At 43.3% G+C, this 25,778-nt stretch overlaps 3 protein-coding genes across 7 annotated transcripts; all 3 read right to left on the bottom strand.

The window, feature by feature from the left end:
- Positions 1-31: 31 nt before the first annotated feature.
- Positions 32-1,799, bottom strand: LOC6572781. Its single transcript, XM_001998851.4, has 2 exons — positions 861-1,799; positions 32-798 (listed from the first exon to the last, which is right to left on the bottom strand). Exons 1-2 carry the CDS (start codon positions 1,283-1,285, stop codon positions 372-374), a joined length of 852 nt encoding a protein of 283 aa, XP_001998887.1. The 5' UTR covers positions 1,286-1,799; the 3' UTR covers positions 32-371.
- Positions 1,800-1,898: 99 nt separating this feature from the next.
- LOC6572782 (triosephosphate isomerase) lies at positions 1,899-3,499 on the bottom strand. 3 transcript variants are annotated; one of them, XM_001998852.4, is made up of 3 exons: positions 3,258-3,499; positions 2,495-3,070; positions 1,899-2,420 (listed from the first exon to the last, which is right to left on the bottom strand). In XM_001998852.4, exons 1-3 carry the CDS (start codon positions 3,396-3,398, stop codon positions 2,214-2,216), a joined length of 924 nt encoding a protein of 307 aa, XP_001998888.3. In that variant the 5' UTR covers positions 3,399-3,499; the 3' UTR covers positions 1,899-2,213. The 3 variants fall into 3 exon arrangements, with proteins under 3 accessions (XP_001998888.3, XP_032585129.1, XP_015022077.1); XM_032729238.2 differs by having other exon boundaries at positions 3,226-3,314; XM_015166591.3 differs by lacking the exon at positions 3,258-3,499 and adding an exon at positions 3,191-3,211.
- A 462-nt stretch (positions 3,500-3,961) lies between these two features.
- Positions 3,962-25,143, bottom strand: LOC6572783. 3 transcript variants are annotated; one of them, XM_001998853.4, is made up of 5 exons: positions 24,514-25,143; positions 8,481-9,345; positions 6,458-6,669; positions 5,904-6,393; positions 3,962-5,828 (listed from the first exon to the last, which is right to left on the bottom strand). In XM_001998853.4, exons 2-5 carry the CDS (start codon positions 8,974-8,976, stop codon positions 4,561-4,563), a joined length of 2,466 nt encoding a protein of 821 aa, XP_001998889.1. In that variant the 5' UTR covers positions 8,977-9,345; positions 24,514-25,143; the 3' UTR covers positions 3,962-4,560. The 3 variants fall into 3 exon arrangements, with proteins under 3 accessions (XP_001998889.1, XP_015022078.1, XP_043863161.1); XM_015166592.3 differs by having other exon boundaries at positions 5,898-6,393; positions 24,514-25,142; XM_044007226.1 differs by having other exon boundaries at positions 5,898-6,393; positions 24,782-25,142.
- Positions 25,144-25,778: the final 635 nt, after the last annotated feature.

Raw genomic sequence — 25,778 nt, 5'->3', positions numbered from 1 at the left:
ATTTATTGCCAAGATAAGTAAACTCTCCACGTGATTTGACAGCTATTTGAAATTTATTTGGAATGCAAAACCTTGCATAAATCTGTAGTTAAAATCTTCGGTGCATTTTGTGAACAAGGAATTTGGATTTAAACATTCGATCACTACTATCCGTCCGCATTACGGTGCGGGCTTTGTTAATGTCTACGAAATCTCTTCAGAGAGGACCCACCAGTACCTGATCGAAGGTACTTGGCATTGGCAGCAGTTTGAGAGCCGCTGCCGCATTTCCTCTCAGCCACTGCCAATCGAAGGCGTAGTATGTGAGGTTCCTCCTGCTGATAGTTCAGCCGGTAGACGTGATGCTGCTGGGCAGCTGGCCAGTCAGCCGATCATCCGCAACGTTGTTGCCCCGGTCTGCACTTAGCTTGTCTCGAGTAGTTGGCCTGCCTCGAGCCGTTGAACTGTCTGGACAGCGCATGGGTCGGCGGCGGTGTGGGCACCAACATCTTGTCGTACTCCAGCTCGATGAGCAGCCGATTGAGCAATTCACGTTCGCACTCCTTGCTTCGATCCAGTGCCTTGGGCACCACCGTATCCGTGCCATGCAGCACGCAGCCACAGCCGGCAGTCGAGTTGACCTCCTTGCGTACGCAGCTGAAAGGAGCCTCGCCAAACGACATTAGACGCTTGTCCGTGATGCACGCGACTGAGGCGGTACGTTTGGAGCGGCCCAGCGTGAATATTATGTCACGCGGATTGATGGACGTATCCAGCGTTCGGCATATATCAAAACAGCCAAACGGAATCATCCGTGAGCTAAATAAACAGCAATATAGGGATACATATAGATAAAGAGTGGCTTAGCATCGGCTACTCACTCCAGTTGGGGATCGGCAGCGCTAAACTTGATATTGAAATCAACGCGCGCCACTCGCACCCCCTCCTGCTCCGCATCGACGACGTAAGCCCCGGTGGCCGTAAATGTTGGCTCAGTCAGTGGGCGCAGAATATCATCGATTGGCCTAAAGGAGCCGCAACCCAGCAGTTGCCCATTCTCGTAGATAGCCAGGCGGATGCCCTTGGAAGTCAGGGACTCAGCCAATTCGTATGGGTTGGCCACGAATTCGCCTAGAGCCTCGGCGGGGAATTCTTTGCCATAGATACGATCATCTGTCACTTTTAAGTATTGTTTATATGGACAAACCATATAAGTGTAAGGACATGGCTCCCCTGGCTTGTGTTTGAGCGTTGATTTCTCCAAAATAGCGTCGAAATAGTATAATTGCTTAATTTGCTGTTCCATTGTAATGCTTATCCGTTAAATTGTTTCGCGTCTTACTACTGGATTGGGTTTTCGACTAACGTAAATTTATATATAATTTGGTAATCTGATGTGTAAATTTTAATAATATATAAAATTTTTTTGATTAGAAAACCCAATCTTTTTAACGATGAGGAATAGAAACAGATCGAAGACTAAGACTACATGATGTCAATTTTGACCTAAACTGCCTACTGAGCTACATTAGAGAGTTGGCAATAGGTCGAATAGGAAAATGTAAGATGATATTGATAATGATGTAATATCTGTTTTTCTTTTTCGACAGTCAAGTGTGCATAAAATACAAATACTAGTATTATATATATATATAGAATGTGACATATCATATAATCGAATTGAGACAAACGAATATAGCTCAGCCGACTGCAGTTCTTTATGTGGTCTAAAATAAATATTTTGCTATGGGGCCACAGGTAGTTTCTCTATATATACATTCATCAAAGTCCAAAGCACAGTAATTAAAACTTATCTGTAGACTATTCAGGGTCTGTATCTGTATAGGTCTAAAGTATGCCTCACCTGCACTTATCTACACATATGTGTGAATTTTGAAACAGATTATTGTATATATATATATATTTTTAACATTTATTTTGAGGTCTTAGCGTCCAAATTTTAAAATATATAATGAGTGTAATTCAAATAATCCTCTGATAGCAACTCGAAGTGTGTTGTGGATGCCAAAATATGAATAAGTTATGAGGAATATCTTTTGAGAACAAGGAATTTTGAATTACATTCGATTACTACAATCCAGCGCCATCTTAACTGCGTTTCTCTAAGCGATCAACAACATTTTGCGTAATGCGATATATGTATGTCCTATATGGTTAACAGATTTCTTGTGCGGGCAGTTGGCGAGCTGCTGCAAATGCGGCGTAAGATGCATTTACTTGCGGGCATTCACAATGTCCACGAACTCTGGCTTGAGGGAGGCGCCGCCAACGAGGAAACCATCGATGTCGGGCTTCTTGGCCAGCTCCTTGGCATTGGCGGCCGTCACAGAGCCGCCGTACTGAATGCGCAGAGTGTTGGACACCTCCTTCGAGATGTTCTCTGTCAGCCACTGTCTCAGGAAGGCGTGCACCTCTTGGGCCTGTAAGGTGAAAATATGAGAGTATGAAAGTGGGAGCCTGATCATAGGGGAGCAATTCGCAGCCTTGAACTTACCTGATCGGGCGTAGCTGTCTTGCCGGTTCCAATGGCCCAAACGGGCTCGTAGGCAACGACTACGTTGGTCCAGTCCCTGATCTTCTTGGCATAGGCGCACATCTGGCGTGCGACCACTTCGTTGGTCCTGCCAGCCTCACGCTCTTCCAGGGTCTCGCCAATGCAGGCAATCACCTTCAGGCCCTCGGCCAGGGCGTGCTCGGCCTTCTCGGCAATCAGCTCGTCCGACTCCTTGAAGATGGCGCGACGCTCCGAGTGACCCAAGATAACCCAATCAGCGCCGACATCCTTCAGCATAGCCGGCGAAATCTCACCAGTGAAGGCGCCCTTGGCCACCTTGTAGGCATTCTGGCCGGCCACGCCGATGCTGCAGGGCAGCAGATTGCGGGCGAACATCAGATAGATGGCCGGGCAACCAATGACCACATCGGTGTTGGGATCGAGCTGGGCATCGGAGAGTACTTTGCAGATTTCGGCAATCGACTTCTGGTCGCCGTTCATCTTCCAGTTGCCACCCACGCAGAATTTACGGCCACTCATGTTGCTGACGGTGTCTTTGGAGAAGTTCGCGTAGAGCTGCACGCCGGAAAGTAAGAGATATCAAACATTAAAATATTGGATAAGAGAAATTTTGAGTGTTAGGTAGTAAATGCTAAAATTTTGATTAATAAATCGCCGGGAAAAGTTCACTTTTACTTTTATTCGTATTTAAACGGACGACAGAGACCCACCTCGAATGTAATCAAATGATGTACTAACTAACCTTCTTCTGACCTTCATATGTCTTCCATTGGCACTTGAAAAGCTTTGGAAAAACAGCTGTGAATTTGCCCAGAAGAGCTTGCGAGACGACGCTCTTAAGTGCGTCCAGCGTTAAATTGGTCGCCGAATGGTTCATGTCCATGATGGATGGGTTCGAAAAGAATATACCCCTGGACGCGCAATGAGAATCTACTGTTTTGCTTTGAATAAACTGCTTGGGCTGGAGGCGGTATAATCCGTTATTGTAAATCAAAAACATGATTTGAATGAAAAGTTTTCAGATCGAATGATAAATTTAAGTATTCTAAAGTATGAAGAACAGATTGAGCTACGCTTGCTCAGGGCTACTCTTATATAAGTAGAAGACGGTTTAGCAGTGACATAAACCTGCTGATTGGAGTCAGTCAGCTGCTACAGGTAAAATATCTAATTAGCTTATGGGAATGAAAAAAATAAAAAGAAAGCATTGCACATATGCTTAAATCTTTGACTAAGTATGTATATTCAAATAATTGATTTTTGCGGATCTTATGTATATTGAAATGCTTTAGCTTAGCCGAGACACAATGCCAACGGCAGGGTGTAAAGCTCTTGGCAAGCTTATTGGACTGCAACAGCTGTTGCAGGTAACAATTCCAAGTTTTCCAGGCCGAAACGTCTTAAAAAATGCCAAAAAATAAAAGTCTAGGCACGAGCTTTTAATTTCATATCTTGGTATTTTCCAACTTTTATTTGATCTTCAACAATACATTGAATATACACATAAATATATATGTATGTACATTTATATATATTTATATACATATTGATTTTCACAGACGTTCCAAGTATACTTAGTTAAACACACATGCATATATATGTATATATGTATATATAGGATACATTGTTTTAGATAACATCAATAGATTTCTAAGCAGTTTAATACTTATACATATGTATGTATGTATATCTATGTATGCATGTAGAAAAAATACGAGTATGTCAAAAATGGGGATTTACTTATAAATTGACTTTAAGCTAGTTCCAAACAATTAACTAATTAAACAAAGGAAATAAACATAATTACATGGAAAAATAAATGCTCATGATTCACGAAACAGAACTGAAACTGTAGGAACATCAAGAGCTGGAAATGTTTTCGTTTTCGTTTCCGTTTCCGTTTCTATTCCGTTTCCGGCTTTTCCAAGCATTGATCTATGATGGAGTCGTTTGAAACTCGAAAACTAGGTACTTATGCTAAAAGCTTTTGTCTTGCGAGTATTTGCCTAGTCTTTGTCTGCCTCGTGAGGAGCATTGACCGTAGGTCAACTCTCAACGCTGGCAGCGACTAGAGACGAGGACGAAGAGGCCGACGTGGAAGTCAATGGCCCAACGGTCAGTCGTGAATTGGACATGGATGGAGGAGCAGTGGGTCCAGCTCCAGTGCCTTCCCCTGATGCTTTTCCTGTCCCCGTGCCCGGTCCTGTTCCAGTCCCTGTCCCCGTCCCCGTCTCTGAGCCTGGTCCTGGAGCAGTGTTTAGCGCCGTTGGGGCTGTGGCCGCCGTTTCGTGCGGCTGGAAGAGATTAAAAATATTGGAATGCTGCATAAAGCTGCCAACTGACTTGAGCGGACTGAAGAAGTGCTCGTGACTCGTTTGAGCTGGCGGCGACTCCTCCGACTGCCTGGAGCTGAGACTATGGTTAGGCTGGCCGGCTGTTGAGTTGGCTGCTTCGCCAGGACTCGCCTGCTTATGTTCGTTGGCGCAGGTGCAGGAGCGACTCTTCTTGCGCGAGTTGCGCGTCAGTGCCGTGGACTTGCGATACTTCGGCTTGTGGCCAGGCGACAGGGGATTCGTGGCGCCATCGATGACATAGATGCCGGCGCTGTTGGCACCTGTGCTGGGCAGGGGCAGGCAGTGATCGCTGTTCGAGTTGCCGGCGAGCAGCTTGGCGCGCAGTTGCTGCGGCAGTGTTCCGTTGCTGGGGGAGGTGCGCGTGGAGCAGGGTCTGACCCGTTCCAGCGTGGACGGCAGCTCCTGGTCACCGCTGCTGGCATCCTGCAGTGCAGCCTGCTGGCTGTAGTAGTCGGTGTCATCGCTGCGCAGCTTCTCGCGCATGACACAGGCCAACGAGCGACGCAGCTCGACTGGATCGACGCCCTGGTAGTTGTGGTTGCCGCTTGGCGGCACAAACACATCCTCATACTCGTCCAGGTCGTCGGGCAGACTAATGCCGTCCTCAGGTCCCGTCGAGTAGTTCTGGTTGTCGTACGAGAACGCGCTGTCGCAGCGCTGCTGCTGCGACGCTGACTGCACAGCTGGCTGCGCAGTCGCCGGCACTGAAATTGAAGCGCTGCTCTCATGATCGCTCTCCCGCTTGGCGCTGGGAAACTCATAGCTAATCTCGCCCAGCTCCGCACCGCTAGATGCCTCCACAATGTTCCACATGTCGCGCTCAATGTCCGTGGAGGCGGTCACGGCGGCGGCCACCGTCTGGTTGATGCTGTTCACGCAGGGCGTGAGGACGCCGCACTTGGGCAGCAGCTGGGAGTTCTTGAGCGCCTCCTGCTGCTGGCGCAGCCAAATAGGGGAGTCTGTGAATCGGGAGAGAGGATCATTAGCCCGCCATTCGCTAAGCATTAAAGTAGACGACGCGCACTCACACTCACCCACATACATGCGCGGCTGCGTGGTGCGCATGGTGGAGTCCATGGACTGCAGACGGTGCTGGCTGGCCAGCGAGAAGCGATGTATCGCCTCCGCCTGCTGATCGATGTCCACGCCCATCAGCTTCAGCATGAGGTTCTTCAGCGCCAGTCGAAAGTCCTTCAGGTGGTAGGCATAGAGCACGGGATTGACCGCCGAGTTCAGATGCGAGAGTATGATGCAGAAGAGCGTCAGTTTGGGGTGCACATAGCAGTTGGGGCAGAAGGCCTTGATGCAGTTGATCGTGTACAACGGAATCCAGCAGATCATGAAGAACAGCACAATGATGGACAGATTCTGCGTCGCCTTCACGTCCCGCTTGCGTGCGGCGCCCAGAACGCGGAGCATGGTGCCCGTGTGGCCGCCGCGCCCCGTTGTGGTCACCTGCATCTGGGCGGTGGAGGAGCGTCGGCTCAGATCCGATGCGGGATTCATGGTCACTATCTGGCGCACCTGCGGCAATTAGCATTGAGCTGAAGCGCATTCCAGCATTACATAGACGAGGGGCTGCACTCACCTGCTTGATAATCACTCGATAGATGTGCGTGTAGAAGGCCAGCATGAGCAGGGCCGGCGTGATGATGGTGGCAAAGTACAGAAAGACCAGATAGTTGTAGTCCATAACCTCGACGAACAGGCAGGTCTGATCGTGGGGCACATCCGCGTGCCAGCCGAAGAGCGGCAGAAAGCCCACAATTGCGCCAGCCAACCAGCACACGGATATGATGACTGCAAAAGGGATGATGCACTGGATTAGCATACACAGCAGACACAGCCAGCGAGGCCGAAGCCCCACACAAGTCCTTGGCACTTTGACGTCATCGCACCAATCATGACTCAACTGTCGGCTCACTGAAAATGCTAATGAGAGCTACGACTATGCTGCATGGATGCCACTCATCACTCTGTCTACACTGGCTATTGTCTGGCTTTGCTGCAGTCGTTCCACTCCTAACAGTACATTGAACCAATTGCATTTGACCAAATGACGCACACGCCATCGAACCCAAAAAAAAGAAGAAAGAAATCAACTGTGTCGAGCTAACCAAATGCCGTGGATATGTAATTAAAAGCAATTAATTCTTTTCCCATTATGTCAATAGAAAACTTTTTGTTTTTCCTTTTTTCTCTGCCCTTCTTTTTCGTTCAGTCCAGAGCCAGAGCAGAGCTCTTTAATAGGTTCCAGCACCAGCAGCACCACCAAGTAAGATGTTGTGGCAAACAAATTCATAATTGCTTTTCTCCCAGCACTAGCTTTGTGACAAGTCATTTTAATTAAGCCACATGTCCTTCATATCCGTTTAAATCGATTTCTCATTAATTCTTCATGTCTCAATGCATGCTCCAGCCATGGCTCGAATTTGTCCATATTTCTCCATGGCTAATCGACTGTCGCTCGCCATCAGCCATGCAGCTAAACTTATGTTCATGTTCAATTGATTATTAATTTAACTATCATATGTTACACTACACTACTATACACTCCTACATATATTATACATAATCTCCCACTATCTCTCTGTCCCTCTCTCTCTCTCTCTCTCTCTCTCTCTCTCTCTCTCTTTACAGAGTTCCTGCTTGTCTCTCTAGGCTATACATGTAGTACTCTACTAATACTGTAGCTAATGAAATATGTTTCAACAAGTACCTAATGTAATCCCTAAATGCTTGTTTTCGTCCTCTGATTGGCTTATAATTCTCTTACACGTTTATCGCTACTTATAGAAGTATGTAAGCATAGCCTGGCAGTACTTGAAGACCATTCGAGTTCAATACTTTACGTACTTATTTTCTTGCCTACTCAGTACTTATCCTTGCATTTTTCTAGCTAAATGCAGTTTTATTTTTACTGAAATGTGGTAAGCGTATAACTTACCATACTATAGCGTACGCTAAGGATAGTGAAAGGATATAATTTAAATGTTTATCTTAGTCCATTACAAATGGGCAATAGGGTATAATGATTTTAATCACTTAACTTTGGTTTCTTTCTATAATAAGCTACAAGAACTATAATATATTTTGATATAGATATATTTTCCAAATAATTTTTTACTGTAATTTGATGCAATCTGTTACCAGAAATGCATATAATCCTCAAACAAACAAACACAAGCACTTCATTCATTTACCACTTTATTTACTGAAATATGTCGCTCAAGACTTTTCTTTGCTACTTTTGCTACCATTCGGTGTTTCGATTTTCCTTTTATATCATGTAAGTCTCAATTTCTACTCAAGCTGCTGTCAAGTTGGTTTCTACATCAATTCATCTCTTGTGCAATGAAATAAATAGCCTTGAATATCCTTAAAGCATTCCTGGCTGCATTGTTCTCATTTCATTTCTTTTGTTTTATGAAATTCCTGCCAGGCCACACAAAGCTGCAACTCAAACATGGCCGGGCTGTCAGGCAGAACAATGTGCAATATGTTGATTTGTTGGCCATTATCTATGGCATTGTTGCCACAGCAGATGCAACAGGAAAGTTTGACAATACAGAGATGCATTAGCCAGAGGCGTCTGCCCGCCTTTCACTTACCAATTGCCGTGCGGGTGCGCACATTGCGGGAGTAGGCCATCGGGTAGAGTATGGCCCAGTAGCGATCCACGGAGACGGCGACCAGGCAGAAGATGGATATGGTGCAGAGCACCACCAGCAGCGAGACGGTGAAGAGGCAGGCGTGCAGATTCTTGGGCAAGCCAATGGAGGCCAGTATGGCGAAGGGCACGCCCAGCGAGCCAACCAGGAAATCGGCCATGGCCAGCGAGACGATGTAGTAGTTGGTGCGGCGGCGCAGTTTCCGTTCGCGCCGGAAGACAATGATCACCATCAGGTTGCCAATGATGCTGATGATGGCCACGAGCACCTCGAACACGGTGTACGGCACATTCAGCTCGATGTCCGCCGATGTCTGCTCCGTCTGCTGAGTACTGGCGGCGGCATGGTATTGCGTAAAGGGCAGATTGATCAGATTCTGCGAGTGATTCGTTCTGAAAGCAAAGTCGGTGTACGAAAAGAACCGAAACTCGGACATGTTGGCAGAGGCGAATTGAGGCGTTCAATAAATTTGAATTAATTTTCGATTTCAATATTTTCCCCTTTTGTTGTTGTTGCTGTTGTAGTAATAATGGCAATTGCAGACAGTTTCAATTATGTTGTGCCTTGGAGCGTGCATAGCCTAATTGACGCGAATTGTTCAGTAAGTAAACTGAAATAGCATATGTTGTTGCATTTGTTGCAGTTGCATGTTGCGCATACGCCATGTCTGCCATGTCTGTATGTGTGTGTATGTGTGCCACAAGTTATCCTTCCCTTGTGGCTGCTGCGGCTGCTCTTGCTGCTCCTGCAGCTGTTACTACTCCTGCTCCCTTGTGACTCCTCACACACGAGCCTTTCTATGTAGCTGCGGAGAACAAGAGAGCAAAATTAATCATCGTTCGGCACGTTTACACACATGTAAACACATTTGCACACCCACACACACACACACGCATATATATACGTGAGTAATTGTAGCAATTTTTTAGTACAATAAATTGATAAATATTTGCCAAAAATACGTTCCATGTTCAGCTCGAAGTCGATAAGACTGCAGCGCCAGCAACTAACTAGAAGCAGTAAATGTGCACGACTAAAGCATACCCTGTGTACCTACTCTTCTTTAATTGCTCTCACTTGCTCTCTCACTCTAAGGACCTTACCGGGAAATGCGTCATCAAAAACATTCAAAACTAAAGAGAGTTCAGCACGAACCCCATTCCAGAATTCTCCAGAGTTAAATTATCAACCTTACCACTTTGCTTAAATTGTAAAAATATTATACTTTCTCTACCTGCATAGTTATTACACCAGAGTTATGAGCTCTATACGAAAGAGATATTATTTATTGAAATGAAATATTCCAAGCTAAACAAAACTTAAAAATAAAAAAATTGCAAAAAAAAAAAAAAAAAATTTGTTCAAATACTAAATGTGTGTAAATCGATAAATATCGATAATGAGCTTTGTCTAGTTAAGTAATATTTTTACTTTTGCTATGCCCTTCACTTTCACTCATATCAGTAAGTACAGGGTATCACTAAAATACAAAAAGATATAGTACAACAATTAAGCTGTTGCTGCTATCTTTACCGTTATTGTTGTGTGTGCTCGGTATCTGGTTTCTGTATCTATTTCGCGTGCGGCTTGTTTACCGCAGCTCGTGCCAAACAAATGGCCGGGTGTGTGGCAAGCGTTTAAGCTTTAAGCATGGCCAGCTTGCAGCCTGCAGCTTGCAACTTGCCACCAGACACTTGCCACTTGCCACTTGCCACTTGCCACTTTGCCACTTTTCCAACTGCTGCGGCATCAATCAAGCTATGACAACGATGAGAACATTTTCCATTTAATTGGCTGCTCCTTGCGCCGCGCACGTGTGCCAGTTGCAGCTAAGTGCAAACTGTGGTAGCTCCGACTCGCAGCACCGACTCGCCGCTTTGACTCGCAACGGCGACGCACTTCATCATCGCGCCGCAGCGACACTTTAAGTGTCTGCCTCGGGCATACGTTGAGCGAGCGGCTTGTCAAATTAACGCGACTCTTTGGGTCGTCGGACATGTTCTCATAAAGGCGACGCGCGCTCAGTCACTCAGTCAGTTAGTCATTCAGTCAGCCAGCCAGCTCACTCGTATTTGTTTTTGCAGGGTTCTTGGGCAAATCGTGACGCGTCCTGCAGGCCAGCTCCCACTGGGCCGCTTGATTGCGTGCTGTTGGCCAACATTTTGCGTAAGTCGACGTTTTGCGTAATTGGCTTTCGGCTAATTAATTCAAATCGAATGGGCGGCCACGCGGGAATACGGCCGTGCGTATTGGCGGGGTGCATATTGACTGGTCGATTTAGCTCAATTGTAAAGTGGCTTTTGGAGTATTTGCACTCGTACGACTCCCACTCCGTGCACAATCAGCAAATGGACTTAATTCTTGAGTTTCGGCTTTCGGGTGTCTGGGTATTGATTTAATTATAATTTGGCTAATACAATTAGCGCCGTGTGGCGCTATCGACTCGACTTTAATAAATTGCGTGCGAGAAATTTCAAAGTGTTTGTGCAGCCATGATTTGTTTGAAGTCACTTGATATGCCTGGGCCAGCGCACTGAATGACAAGCATAATTAAAATCGTCGTCTAGGACACGAGAGAAAGAGAGCGTGAGAGTGGTAGAGAGAGGGAGAGGGAGATAGCCACATGGCTGCATAGCCACATGTGATTGCCATACGTGAGCGGCAAATCAATTTCTTGTCCCAGCGGACATTGGGCTGGGCCATCTCAAGGCAGCTGCTGCTGCCGTTGCCTCGTGTATCTATTATGGTTGCATGTGGCACACAGTGCGTATGTGTAATGCGCATAAATCATACGCCCCCATGCACCAGGCCAGGCCACTAGCAACAGCTTCAGCAGACTCTGCGAAAGTTTTTAAGGCAAACGACAATGTCACGCCTTCACTAGAACAACCCGGACAGGGTTAAGCGCAGGGGTTCTGTGTCCCTCAGCTTCAGTTGACTATTTAATTTCCAGTGTAAACGCTGTCAGAATCAGCTGCAAATGATGCTCAAGGACGCTCGAGTGACTCTGTCTGACCCCGTCTTGTTACTTTTTGGCAAATATTACAGCCAGCTGACTGCATTTATCTAAATGGGTTACGCTTGAGTTCCCACCTCGGCACTCGGCCGCCCGCGCTCTCCAGATCCACGATCCACTGACCCCCACTGCAGCGCTTCGGATGAATCACTGCCAGCAGCACGCGATAGTGAGTGCCCCTTCTTAGTAAATAAAGTTGTCGCGCCTATTTCTGTTCGTGATTCAGTTGCAGTGATAAGGCCTCAAAAGGTTGCAGCAGTAGATTTTCATAAGCATATATAAATGCATATGCATAATTCCATTCACAATGATAAATGCATTTCAAAGTAATCAACATGCTAATTTAGCCTGAAAAACGTTCAGTTTCTTGTTATTCTTCTGCTAACCATTTACATTTATCACCTGCTCTGTCAACTCGACAATTAGTTGGTCATTTATCTTAGTTGCCTTAGCTACAACTGCTTGGTGGGAGGCGCGTAAGGAATACGGAAGAAAAAGATGCTCGTTAGAGCAAAGTAAGGATACCGAATAGAGTGTTGAGTAGAGTGAAAAGTGCGGAACTTTTGACTATGTGGTGAAATGGAGACTATAGCTTAGAGTGGAATGTATAGAAAAACGAAGTAAAAATGGCATAGTTGAGGAAGTATGTAGACTTGAAAAATGGACAAAGTGTAGAATAGAGATGGATACAAAATGTAGAATTGAAGAGTTAGTGTAGCGTAGTTCGAAGAGTAGTTAGTAGGCAAAGTGGAAAGTTTGCGGTAGATAAAGTGCAGACAACGAAAAAGAACACGAAGAATGTAGGATAAATTTGAAGTAGAGTGAATCTTATAGCGGAGGATGGTAGACTGTATAGAGATAAGCCCAGAAAATTTAGCAAAGTAATTAGGGGGTGTATATTGGAGGGTAGAGAACAGAAAAGCTTGTAGGATGGGTGGAGTCTAAAAATTTACCAATTAGATTATGTCGAATGGAGACTTACGGTAAATATAGAATAAGGCTATCCCAGAATATAGAAAATGAAGATAAGTGTGTAAAGATGTCTTTAGAAAACATTGAAGGCTGTAGTTTACTTTGAAGATTTGAAGAAAGAAAGTCAACATCCTCATAGATGTTGAGTATCCCATTACTGGAGTAAAGGTCCAGCGAATTTCGGAGTAAAAGGATATGCTCTAGAGTAAAAAGAAGGAATAGTGTGATCAGAGTTTAAAGTCTAAAGTCGAGTCTACAAAAGTGTAGAGATGAAGATCAACTCGACTTTGATTGCATAGTAGACCATGTGGGCTTAATTCGAAGGAAGAGTGTATCATTAAATAGAGTACGTAACTTTATATGATCATATATATAAACTAGAGTGTAAAGAATATTTCACAAAATATTGGAAAGTGAAACGTAAATAATCCTGGCAACTACAGTGTAGAGTATCTAGAAGGCAATTTCAAGGTACCACTAACCAAGATTTATGTGAGAATCACATCATGAAATGTTCAATATATCTAGGAATCTGATTAATAGTAAGTTTATCGACTAAGACTAGATTGAAGTGTCTAGTTTATTGCTTAGTCCAGCTGGGTATAAGGAAGTCGGTCGCATCGTTATCAGTGTGTTTCGTTGCTTTGTGCCCAGTCATTCGACGGCGTCATTTATTACCGTTTAATTACAAGAAAATGACGCAAAGGAAAGCAGAAGTGAAATTCGAGCTCTGCTGTTGCACATTTTCTCCTTCGCAAGGACTTGACCTATGCGTTGCCAAGAGAAATGGCAAATTGGAAGGGCAGTCAAATGGTTTTCTTAGCCGCCGTTGAGTGAGAGTTTACATTTATCTTTGGTTACATTTCTCTTTGGTCAATCGAAAGACTTTTAAAAATGTATTTAGCTGCTGTTCATTTGATTCCAAATCAATTGATAAACGAAAGTTCTCGTCGTTTAACAGATATAGATGTAGTCTGATATGTTGTCTGCTACATGGCGGCATATATAATGTTTACCCATGGTGACTGGCATATTCGATATGTATTTATAAGCTGTGACGCTTTAGGTGCATTCTTATGCACACATTTATTACTATCATAAATGGCATGGCTGTTGTAATGCAAGCATATGTATTTATACACTGTTTCAATAATCTATAAAAAGCTCAAATAATCACACGGCAAAGACAAATGCGCAAACTAGTAACGAAATACCAAATAGTATGATGTATGTGGGTTTTTAGTTTGCATATGGCTGTGCTAAGGGTAGTTAAGCCTTGGCATGTAATATGAAATGCATAGAAAAGGAGATACAAAATTTGACTACGTATAAAATATACAGGCTCGAGTCTAAGCATTTTGTTTAATATACATAATCATATAAAAATATATAAAATTTCCGCTTTAAGTCAAAGCTTTTGTTTATCAATTGTTAAATCCTTGCCATTCGAATTGAATTTCTCAACAGCGCAGTTTGATAAAGTCAAATAAACCAAAGCTCTTGATATATGTATTGTAAGATGAGTGCGAAATTTGATTCGCGAGTAAATAAAATTTCTTCACTCGGCAAATTTAAGACTAGATAATAAAATATTAACAACTTTTTGGCTTCTGGCACAGAAGCAATATTTTGTTGGTTTATGACTCGCAAGTGTATAAAGTATTTGGCTGTCGAAAGTATGTATATGGGTGTGCTGTTATCGCTGAATCAGAGCTGCATTCGGTGTTTTATCAATGTCGGAAGTACGCACTTGCGAGGCGCCCCTCTGTGGCATGTGTGCAGCACGTGTGGCCATGCAATTGCAACGGCAGTTGCAACGGCAGCTGTAAGCCTTGCGCATTGACATCATGATTTCGTTTTGGACAATCCCATCATTGGATTATCAAAACAGCTCCTATCCACCGCACTCCGCCTCTACCCCAGCCGCTTCTACGGGCTACCGACATGTGACGGACACATGTGACGCGCTTCCCATGTCACACATGTAGAGCCCAGCGCTGGGCAAATAAACGAGCCGTCTGCTGGCCTTAGATAAATATGCAGAGCATTGAATGGGCGAGCGCTAGTCGAGCAGAGAGAATTGAACATTTGGCCATTACCATTTTGGCAACTGTAGAGGCTAGCAGCCAGCCAGCTGTAGGCTGTCGACTGTCGACTGTCGACTGTCGACTCTCGTTTGTCGTCTGGCCTGTTGCTTAGCCTTTTGTCCGCTATCAGCAGTCGCTCATCAATCGCTCAGATGTATCAATCGCCCGTCCAATAGAGCGACAAAGTGCCAACAACAAAATCCTTATCGATGGCGGTGTTAACATATTCGTAAATTGCACGTAATTAAATGTTATGAATTTGTTATCTACCGCAAGTCATTTTGTCAGCTATTTTCCATTTTGGCTCCTGGCCCTCCAGCCCCGAGGCTCGAGGAGCTGAACGGAGCTGGTCGGGGCTGGAGGCTGCTCTCATTTGCAATTCAGATATGAATCTGTAAAGAACTGCTGTCCGACAAATTGATTAGTTCTTAGTGCAGCCAGCCTTGACAGGGGATTCAAATCAATCAAGCCGCATGCCGCATGCCGCACGTCGCATGCCCCACACAGTAGCTGCCCACATGCGGCCGCACATATATTTCACAACATTCGGCAATATTTTGCTGCCCCTGGGGGCAGGGCTCAGTACACGAGCGCGTATGAGTAATATTCTATGCTTCAACTACTCAATGGAAACAAGAAAAGAATCTCAAAAGCCAACTGCGTCGCCGTAGTACTAGCGGGGGCAAAAGATGGTGGCATATTAAAAGGATCTGTGATTGAATTTGGCTTACGCTTGAGAGGAGTGCGCACAGGTCACGGGGTAAATCCATCATCGTGCAACCCCCAATGTCAAACTCTCGAACTCGAATCGGCTTTAAAGCCGCTTAAAATGTCCGCTGTCAAGGACAAGGCGCCCCCCAGCAAAGTCGTAACTTTGCATAAGCAGCGCGGCTAAGGCGCTTTTTCTTTTAACAGTCTTTTGTTGCTGAAACTTTGGCTTAAAGGGCTGCGAGTCGCGACAGCGACAACAGCGACAAACCAAACAAATATTTATAAAACCAATAAAGATTCTATTGATGTTTGTCTTGTTTTACAACTGTTCACTCGAATAACAACAACAAAAACACTCTCGGGCAACATTCCTTCTATTGTAGCTGCGAATTGGCCTTTCATTGACATGAACAGTCGCTTCAACAACTTCCCTTCACACATGGTCAAAATGGCAACAGCCAACTGGCAGCTGGCCCCAGGGCAGCTCCACACACCCACACACACACACACACCCACCCACACACACACACACCTCGTTGACAGCGCACACATCGTTTGCATTTTTGTTGATTTTGGCGCAATGACACGCATCTCGTTACATTTGTCGACTGTCGACGTTTGCCTGTCTCTGGTCCTTGGTCCCTGGAATGGCACTTTCCTATCCCTCGGCTCGCTGTCGCAGCCCAAGGTCTGGACCATTTACGCAGCAGCTTGTCCTTGCCGTGTCCACATACGTGGCAGTCTGTATGGGAATGCCACAACAGCAGCTGGAGTAGGAGCAGCAGGAGTAGCAGGAGCACCAGCCACAACCACATGCACAGGCAAAGCTCTTGTTATCCTTGTGCTGACAAGTCAGCTTAGGCGTATGTCCTGGCAGTTAATGTGACGTCTTTTCGGCTTGACAATTCGCATTTGTTACGGCTTTCTCCAACTTTGTCATGCCTCATGCTGCATACGGCTAAATAATAGGCCAAAGAGCTTAGCAACACCTTTGACCAGGCCACAATATTATGAGGTGAGGATTATAAATATTAATTGTTCTATAAGTTATAATTGTTTTGACCAGAGCAGAGACGAGGAGACGTTGGGATTAAGCACTGTTAACTTGCCTCTAATTATATGTATTCATTATAACATACAGCGAATACTCATAGATTCAGAATGGCAAGGGACAAAAAATTAATTACATGGAATTACATGCCTTTACAAGTGACTACAGATGTATTAAATACTAGGAAAAATATCGCCAAACTAACGATAACCAAGTAAGAAAGCTCTAGTCGAGACTGCTCGACTAGGAGATACGCTGATTTGCATTCCAGAGCAGAAGTCTCTAGTACTTGAAATACGTTTTTATGAAATTTGTGGCGAGGGGGGCGTGTTATCTAAAGTCTCCAAGTCTCTAAGTTTAATAATCGATTATTCTCGATAAAAAATAAATCGGATGAGTTATCGAAAAAATAAGATAAACTTTTACTGCGTATGGTATGCACGAGTACGTATGCGAAATTGCAAGTCTCTAGCTCTAATAACTTCTAAGATCTAGGCGTTCATATGAAGGGACTGACAGACGGACAGGGTTATATCGATTCAGCTCGTCGCCCTTATCGAGAATATTTATACTTTACGGGGTCTGTGCCTGTTACATACTTTCCACAAAACCATTATACCCAGATTTCCCATTTTCAATGGGTTCAGGGTATTACAATGAGAAACCCACATCATTCAGAATGTATAGAAAATAAATAAGGGCATACCTGGAAATTTAATTTTGAGTTTTTAGTTGTGTTATAAATTGCACGGTTGTTTGAAACAAATTCAATTTATGAGGGAGAACAAATATTACAAATTTAGAAGAGAACCTAAATGAGTGTAAATTTTAGTGATTTTTTTATTTCAACTTCAAATCAGTCGCGACTTGACTGTATTTACCAGTATATCGAGCGGTAAGCTCTTTCATAACAAGGCTCGACTCGTGTGTACTTTCTTTAAATATTTGTCGAGGGCGACATGTGAAGCCTATTAAAATGTTTGTCAACACTGGGCGATGTCAGTTTAGTGACGACATAAGTCAATGCCTGGCCATTGACGGCAGTTAAATTTAATTACAATGCCCAAAAGTGGGCCCGAGCCAATTGCTGTAACTGGAGCCGCGCAGCTGAAGCCGGATACGTAGGTGGAGCCAAAATGGGAGAATGGGAATGAGAATGGGACTGAGAGTGGGCACGGTTAGGGACCCAGTGACAGCTAATGATGTGTGGCCTGTTGCTGTTGTTCATTAACGGCTTGAGAACTACGTGACCTACCGGGCCAACATAGAGAGAGTTCTCTGCTCCTCTGGTACTCCGGCATCCTTTGGCGCCGTCGTTGCTAAAAATTGTCATTGCGGCAAGTGTCGCACTTAGTTGAAACTTAATAAGTTTGTGTTGCCGCAGAAGTTGCTCATTTCCTGCGGATGTGATTCGCATAGAGCGTTCGTTCACACGCTGCCACGCACAAAACTAATGCAAGCAGCGTGCGGCGAAACAGGTGTGTGTGTGTGTATGTATGGGTGTGTGTTTGTGTGCGGCAGGAGACGGGAGGTGGGCCACCTGGTCGGCTAATCTCGGCGCTGCGCTGCGCTTTAACGGACGCAGTGCCATTAAATACATTTTATTGTCAGGCAGCCGAGGCAGCTGAGTTGGCGAGGCATTTGCATTTAAACGAGCCGCGTTTCGATTGGAATAGCATATATTTTTTATTGTTTTTATTTATTTTTATAACAGCACACACGCCAAAACACAAACGACAAATGCGCTGCCCATAGAGCCGAACCAAATTATAATTTTAATGGCATTTGCGTTTAAGTAGCAATTTATTTATTAATTTTTTTTTTTGTTCTCCCTCTCGATATGGCAGGTCTAATGTTCGAGCCAAGGATTGCCCCCAGAGGCGACGTGCACCTGTTCAGGTACGCCATGGCGTCTACACCGCCAGCACAGCTCGACAACTGGGTGGCTCCGCGTCAGCTGTTTTGTCTTTTGGGAACCTTTTGCCAGCCAATTGGGTGTGAGTGTGTGAATGTGTGCGTGCGCGTGTGTGTGTGTGTGAGTCATCGATTAGGTTTAATTGAACAAATCAATAATGTGATAGATTGCGCTGTGTGAAAAGCACAAATTAACACATGTGCGTCTGTCATAACGGGTGCTACCTGTAGCCGTAGCTGCACGGTGGTTGCTTTGATTTCGTTTCGCTTGGCTTTGGTGGACTTTGGTTCATCTGGCATCAATCAAACGCCCATAATTATGACCGAAGGCGCTGAAGGCGCTCATTAATTATGCCAGTTGATCACGATTGACTGATTGAGCGACTGACAGATTGAGCGATTGGCCGTGTGACAGCAATTATCTCGAACGGAATTAATGTGCAACGTGTGCACTGAGCTCGCTTAATGTCACATTTGCCACAGCACATTGAGTCCGGCGGTGGGGCAGCTGCCACCACAGACATTGGGTGGCCGATTACGAGCCGCTGACATGCCTCAAGGTCTTCTACAGTTCAACCCCTCGAGCTGCCCAGCCTCTGTTTACATTTTTTGTAATATCTTAATAAGAACATTGACTGGGAACTGCAGACACAATTTGCCATACAAACTAATCCACTTTAGCTAACAAATACAGAGAGACAGATATACACACACACAGGCACACACAGAGACACTCTTTCATTCTAATCCCATTCTCGTGCTGCATCGGCGTCTATTGCATATTATGAAAGTTTACAACAGGCTCAGGCAAATGGAAAGTTATGAGTGTATCGTGTGGGTGGTTGCTCAGTGGTGTCTGCGCTCTGCTGATTGGTGTTTGGTGTTCGGTGGTGCCTGCTCTTATTCCACTCGTGATCAATGCAAATTTAATGCAATTGCGCGTGCCAAGAGGGAATGCGGCCCCAGCAGGAGCAGAAGCAGCAGCAGCAGGAGCAGCAGCAGTTGCTGCGTGGACAAATGTAATTGGCGTCAGTGTTGATGAGAAGCCAGTTGACATGAGTTATGCATGGAGCATATATTATATATACATGCACTGCATAATTTAAGAGTAATATAATGTACAGATCTAGACTTAAGTATAACATACATATATAGATTAAAATTTTGTATATCATTAATTTATTATGTACATATAAGCATTTATTAAATACTTTCTATTTATAGAATGTATTCGATTGGGCCGTACATTTTAGCCAAAATAGGCTTATAGATCTGAGAGTTTAGCTAATCGATGTTTACATACGTCATCTTATATTTTCTCTCTCTCTCTCTCTCTCTCTCTTGCTCTCACTCCTTCACTCTTGCTCCCTCTATGCTCTAAGGACTGAGAGCTGGCATAAAAATATCTATTAAATTGTGAATAGCCATAAAAATGTGAATAGTTTCATCAAGTGGATGTTAAAAGCATTGTTTGCCAAATTGTCCGTAAAATGGTCATTAAATGTTTACAAATGAATTATATGCACATATATGTTTATTTTTATATTTTACACAGATTTCTAGCAAGCAACAAATTAAGTAAAAGATTTATTATGAGTAGTGTTTAAGTTTTACAGTCAACTCTTATTCTGGAACAAGACTTTCATGTGTTAGATATCGTGTTTAAGGATGAAAATGGACCTTACGATTATTATCTGTGTTCTATGCACCATGGGAACGCATAGCAATATCGATAGGTTAATTTTTCAAGAAAAGGAAAATTTATGTGGCGCAACTCTTAAAATTTGCTCCCAGAATAAGGTATCTAGAGTTTATCTTCTCTTTCAATATTATTATATTAGTCTTGGTCTCTATCATATACATTTGTAATACTCCTCTGCGATGCCTATTCCGTTTACTGAACCTATTTTCCGACATTGTATATTTGTTCAAAATTTGTCATGCGCGGAACAGTTATGGAATCATTCACGCATCAAATTAACTTTTCCACTGACACGTCATTAAATCAATAAATAATAAGCTAATTAAACTAAATGGGCAAGCCTTTATTTAGCCCTCGGAAATTATTGGAAATTTTTCGAAGAAAATGAAATGAAAATCCAAAACGGGGTTCCTTCTCATAGCTATTATAAGTTCGTTATTGAGTAGCTTTCTGAATGGCTGAAGCTCATGCTACCATAAATTGAATATCCTAGCAACTCTTTAGTCTCTTTCTCTATGATAGATATATCACTTGACTTTGCTATATGGCCACATGACTTTCAGCCAGACAGACGTCCATTCTAAGTGTGCGAGCATGAATATGCCATATGAGCTCATAAATGTCTGCTACTAAACATTTTCACTCAATATAATTCTCTGTTAGCACTTCACAACATCTCGGTGTTTATATCAAATTGAATTAGCAATAGCTGCCATATTGCTGCGTCTCACGAGCCATATTCAAAGCAATAATAAGCAAATAAACCAAACAAATAAACAGTTAAGTAACACCTTAAAGTGCACTTAAAGGTTTTCCGCCACCCCAGCAGGAGCTGTTACAACAAACTAATTTCTGTTTCAGTCTCTGTTTCGGTGTCGGTTTGTACAGCTTGGCAGGCAGCATTTTCTTTAAGAGCAATGCAAAGGTCACCGTTACAGTGCTGATTGTGTGGGTGTGTGTGTGTGTGCATGCGTGTGTCTGCGTCTGGGGTCAGCTTAAGAGTGGCATTTAACGGGGCCGCGATGCGACTCGATGTCTGGCCCACAGGCCACATGCCAGCCGTGTTGCAGGCACTGTTAAAGTGCCCATAAAGGGTGCCATTAAATGGCCAAGTGATGTCAACATTAGGTGCGCCACGCCCACGCACACGGTAACGCCCACGCAACAACAATGCGAATTGCGAGATGGACAGTAAAACGTGATCCATGGGGATTTGCGAGGCGTCCGCTCGCATATCCATCATAATGCATGCAGCCATCTCGCTCACTCTCACTGTCCCTCTCACGCTTTCTGTCGTGCGCCTCGTATGCTCCCAGGGGTCGAGTGTGCGGCCTGTCAAAATATTGACACCGTCTCTTTAGTTAACATCAAGGTCAACTGCACATTAATTGCATGTGCAGGAGTCGCGTGCGGGACAGGGGCAGGGGCAGCAGGAGTCAGCTGCTTATGTTGCTTAGTTAGGGCGTGGCTTGGTCACTGTTAAATCTGAGACAATTCCAGACGCTCGTTGATTTATAGTCGCGTTCCAATTTGCAGTTGTAATTAGCGTCGTGTTTATTTTCTAATTGAATGTTAATTGTGAGCAGCGAAAAACTTGACGCTCAGCTTTGCGATATATATAATTGTATATATATGTAAATATATATATATATATATATATATATATTCGCTCATATTCATATTTTTTTTTTGTGTGGCTTCCTCTTGTTTGCTTCCAGGGCGAACATGCTAAAAGCGTCGACTGTTTACGCATTCGTGACTTACTTTTAATTCAAATAATCGCACACAAATCAGATTTGTCCACTTCGCTTGCTTTGCTTTTGGCAGCCACTCACAAAGTGCAAACAAATCGCAAAATCACATTTTCCACCTTGTACGCAATCGATTTGCAACATTTGCCAAAATACATTGATATTTACGTGTCGGCGACACACGCGGCGTATGTGTAATATGCTTGAGCGTTGCGCATTCGCACCGTTGCGCACACTGAAGGGCTTTAAATCAGTCGGAATCAACTAAGCATTAGATGGCAGAGCCTTTGGCATTTGATGAGTATACAAATAAAAGAGTAAGAGAGGCGAAAGAGAGAGAGAGAGAGAGAGAGATGGGCAAAGTGAGTGAGTGGGCCTGTCCATATAAACATCTGAAAAGCGATTTTATTGCTTTGCCTTGGCAAACAAATCAAGTGGGCAGCATGGAAAGATCCTAATTGACTTTAAATATATCTTAAATATTTAAAGTCAAGCCTTTGATGTTTAAACGTGAAATCCAACACAAACATTTCCGCATATAATTAATAATAAATGATATTTGTATGCATTCAGTGAACTGGAAATGTCCAACTTTAAGATAAAATAAACCAGTGTTACTTCTGGGAAGTCAGCCACAGTTAAATGATTATTTTTAGCATACTTATTCGATAAATTAAAATGCAGTTGAAGGAGGTGAAAGGCAAGGCAGAACTATTGCTGATAAGACAAGAGCGTCAAAGAACTCTGGCTATGTGTTAAAATAGAAGCAGACAGAGTGGGGAACTATATAATATATATTTATTTTACATTCCATTTCCATACCTACATATATTTCATATAAATTTATTTTATGTTCTACATAAAATTCAAGAAACAGTTTCTATGTCTATAATACGAACTTCCTTCATTGTTTATAATTTATAAATAATCTTCCGTAATTTATCTTGAACATGTAAAACTGAAACAAAATAAACAAATTTCCATTCAACTTGAATCAGCATGTAGTCCTTAGGAACATGTATGTTTATTTATATAGAGATATACTTTTGTATATCCATGAATATACGGCTCATGTCCAGATAACTTCTACTTTGCATAAATCTATAAAGAGGGGCTGCTTCACCCTACAGCCAATGCAATATTAAATTGTCTCTGTAGAGCAGCTTGGCTACTTAACCCTCTCCCACTCTCTCTCAGTCGCTCTCTTTCTCTCTCTCTGTCTCTCTGTTTCTTTCACTCTCGCGCTGTCAGTGTGCTGCATGTGCATGTGCAATGCGCGTTGAGGCATTTGGAGGCTTAACCGGAAACTTTTAATTTAATTAATTTATACACAAAGGCGCAATCAACAAAAGACGATTGCAACAGTTCCCATCGCCCGTCCGCCCAGCCACACCCCCTGCCATCTGCCCAGCCTGACATTTGCGAATGCATGCGAATTGCGGTTAGAGGGCAGCGAGTGCATCTGCTGATCAGATATATGGATAGATAAACCGAACGTCAGCCGCTTTCAAGATGATTTTGTGGCCCGACAATGCAATGCCCGATTTGCTCTGAGTAATGCGAATGCTTTTGCCATAATTCATGAACAGCGGGCGGCAATTCGTTTTGCCAATGGCATATCTCAATTTGCTAAGCATTTCCCTAATTTCCCTCGCATATGCCATTTTCATCTGTGCTGCATGCGCCACGTGCAGCGAGCAGTTGCTGCCGCTTGGCCGTGGCCTTTGGCAACAGGTGAACATCAAAATTTTGGCATTGGTTATTCCATTTGATGAGCTGCTCGTGTATAGATTTAGATTCAGAATTTTCCTTGATATTTATTTTTTTAATGCTAAACCAACAACAAAAACAGCAAATATAGCAGCAAGTTGAGTGGCCCGGACGGAAGACGCAATTAGCGGGCAACATAATTAATTTATAAAATATCAGCTAACCATAAGGGCAGACAGGCCGCCACACACAAACACACACACACACAAACACACACACACAGACACACACACACAGACACACTTATACACCTCATCATGCAACAGGTCAGCTTGAATGAAATGAGCAGCATATAAATATTTATATTAGAATATACACATACACACATATATACATATGTATGTAAGCATATATATTTGTATAAACTGCGAGCATAAAACACATTCTACACCCAAGTTGTACGAGTTTTATTGATTTTCTCACTGTTTTTGGTCCGCGCATATGTTCCCTGTATTCAAATATTAACGCCCTGCTCAGCATACGAAATTTCATATGGATTTTCGCTTTGTATTTGGCCAAACTCAAAGTCATTTGGCTTCAATTGAAATTTCGCTACGCTTAGATTAAGCTCAAAATCAAAAATTGTATTAATTGTTATTGCAATTGTTTATCGAGCATTGAGATTAAGCTGGTTGAAGCCAGCTAAAGGTCTGAAGTGTTTTCCAAGAAATTCACCAATACATCTATATATTATATGCAAAACTCATAAAAACACTCAAATTGTTAGCTCAAATAAGCTAAACAATTTGACTGAATAAAGTTATTTAAAGTTGAAGATCTTTGGGTTGTTAGACTTATATGTATAGCAGAACGCTTAATATGTATATAATAATATATATATATATATATATATATATAAGAATACATATTGATATATACATACAAATAGGAATGACTCCATTTTCTACTATGGTCTCGCATAAAAATTTAAATTAAATTTTGTCTATTATTTATTTTGTTGTATTAGTAGAATCTATTTAAATATTTACAAATTTTTACCTGCTTCAAGTTTTCTAATTTCGTTTTCCATGATTATTTCATTTAATTTTGATGATATATGTATATAGTCGAACAATTCAATGCACTCTTTGCCCACTTTTCACTTTTATTTTGTTGACTAAATTCAATTTAGATCTGGTTTTCACTTGACTTATAAAATGGCGTTTCACTGTGGCACCTGCACACACCTACACACACCTCCACATACGCACACACTCACACAGAGAGCGGGGGAGAGAGAGAGTGAGAACAAGAGAGAGAGCGGTACCTGTTGCGCCTGGCTTTGGCTTCGAATCGCGCTCGATATTGGCGCGCTAATTTAATTGACACTCGGCGATTGATACGGCTATAAGATTTGATGGAAAACTTTTCGGATCGCGTTTCATTGACAAATTATTGACGTGAATTTCGTCTGATTTGCAATCGGGATTTGAATTTTTATGATGAGCCGCTGCTTCTTTTTTTTTTTTTTTTTATCTTATTTTTGTTATATTTTTATTGGTTTTTTTTATTATGATTTATTCGCGCCTGGTGCGAAATTCATCCGCGCTGCCCAACGCTCGCTGGCAAAATGCGCAAACAATTCGCTGGGATACGACGTCGCAGTCGCAGTCGCTGTCGCTGCCGCTGCCGCTGCCGCTGCCGCTGCCGGATAGCAAATGTGATAACGTTGCCAGCCACAGCGACACGACGCGGATTCGACTGGATTCGGCAGGCAGGCGAGCAGAGCCCATAACAATCCCGCAAGTGAGCCCGAACATGAGCCCGAACCCGAACACGAACCCGAAGTCAGTCGCAGTCGTTCCCTCTGGTGCATGTTGAATATTGCACTCTGTAATACGTATATGTGTGTGTGTGTGGTGAGTTTTGGGTGCTCATTTCTACGGCTGCTTCGTTGCTGTCATTTATATTTTGCCAGCGGCATAGAAGAGAAGCAGGAACAACGGAGACAGCATATCTGTGAATGTCAATGTTTATTGTGTGTGCCTAAATTAAGCATACGCCGCGTTTATTTTTGTTTGTTGAATTATGAACTAGTCTAAATATCGGGGACATTTAGAACTGTCGCATAATTGAGCTATAAACGCGTTTATTTTGTCACAGTTCTTTGACATCGAAATGCGTAAATTATTTATTTCAGTCTGTCGGCGTTTTCAATCAGCATCGACGCTTGGTTGAATGATTGAAATTAATGGGCAATCCATTCAGATCCAACGGGAACCGCTTGCTGCTGCCGCACCGCTGACACTGTTGTTGTTGTTGCC

This window comes from Drosophila mojavensis, unplaced genomic scaffold (genome assembly GCF_018153725.1).
Source record: "Drosophila mojavensis isolate 15081-1352.22 unplaced genomic scaffold, ASM1815372v1 contig_16, whole genome shotgun sequence".
NCBI classification, from domain to species: Eukaryota; Metazoa; Arthropoda; class Insecta; order Diptera; family Drosophilidae; genus Drosophila; species Drosophila mojavensis.
This window is presented reverse-complemented; position numbering and strand designations above follow the sequence as displayed.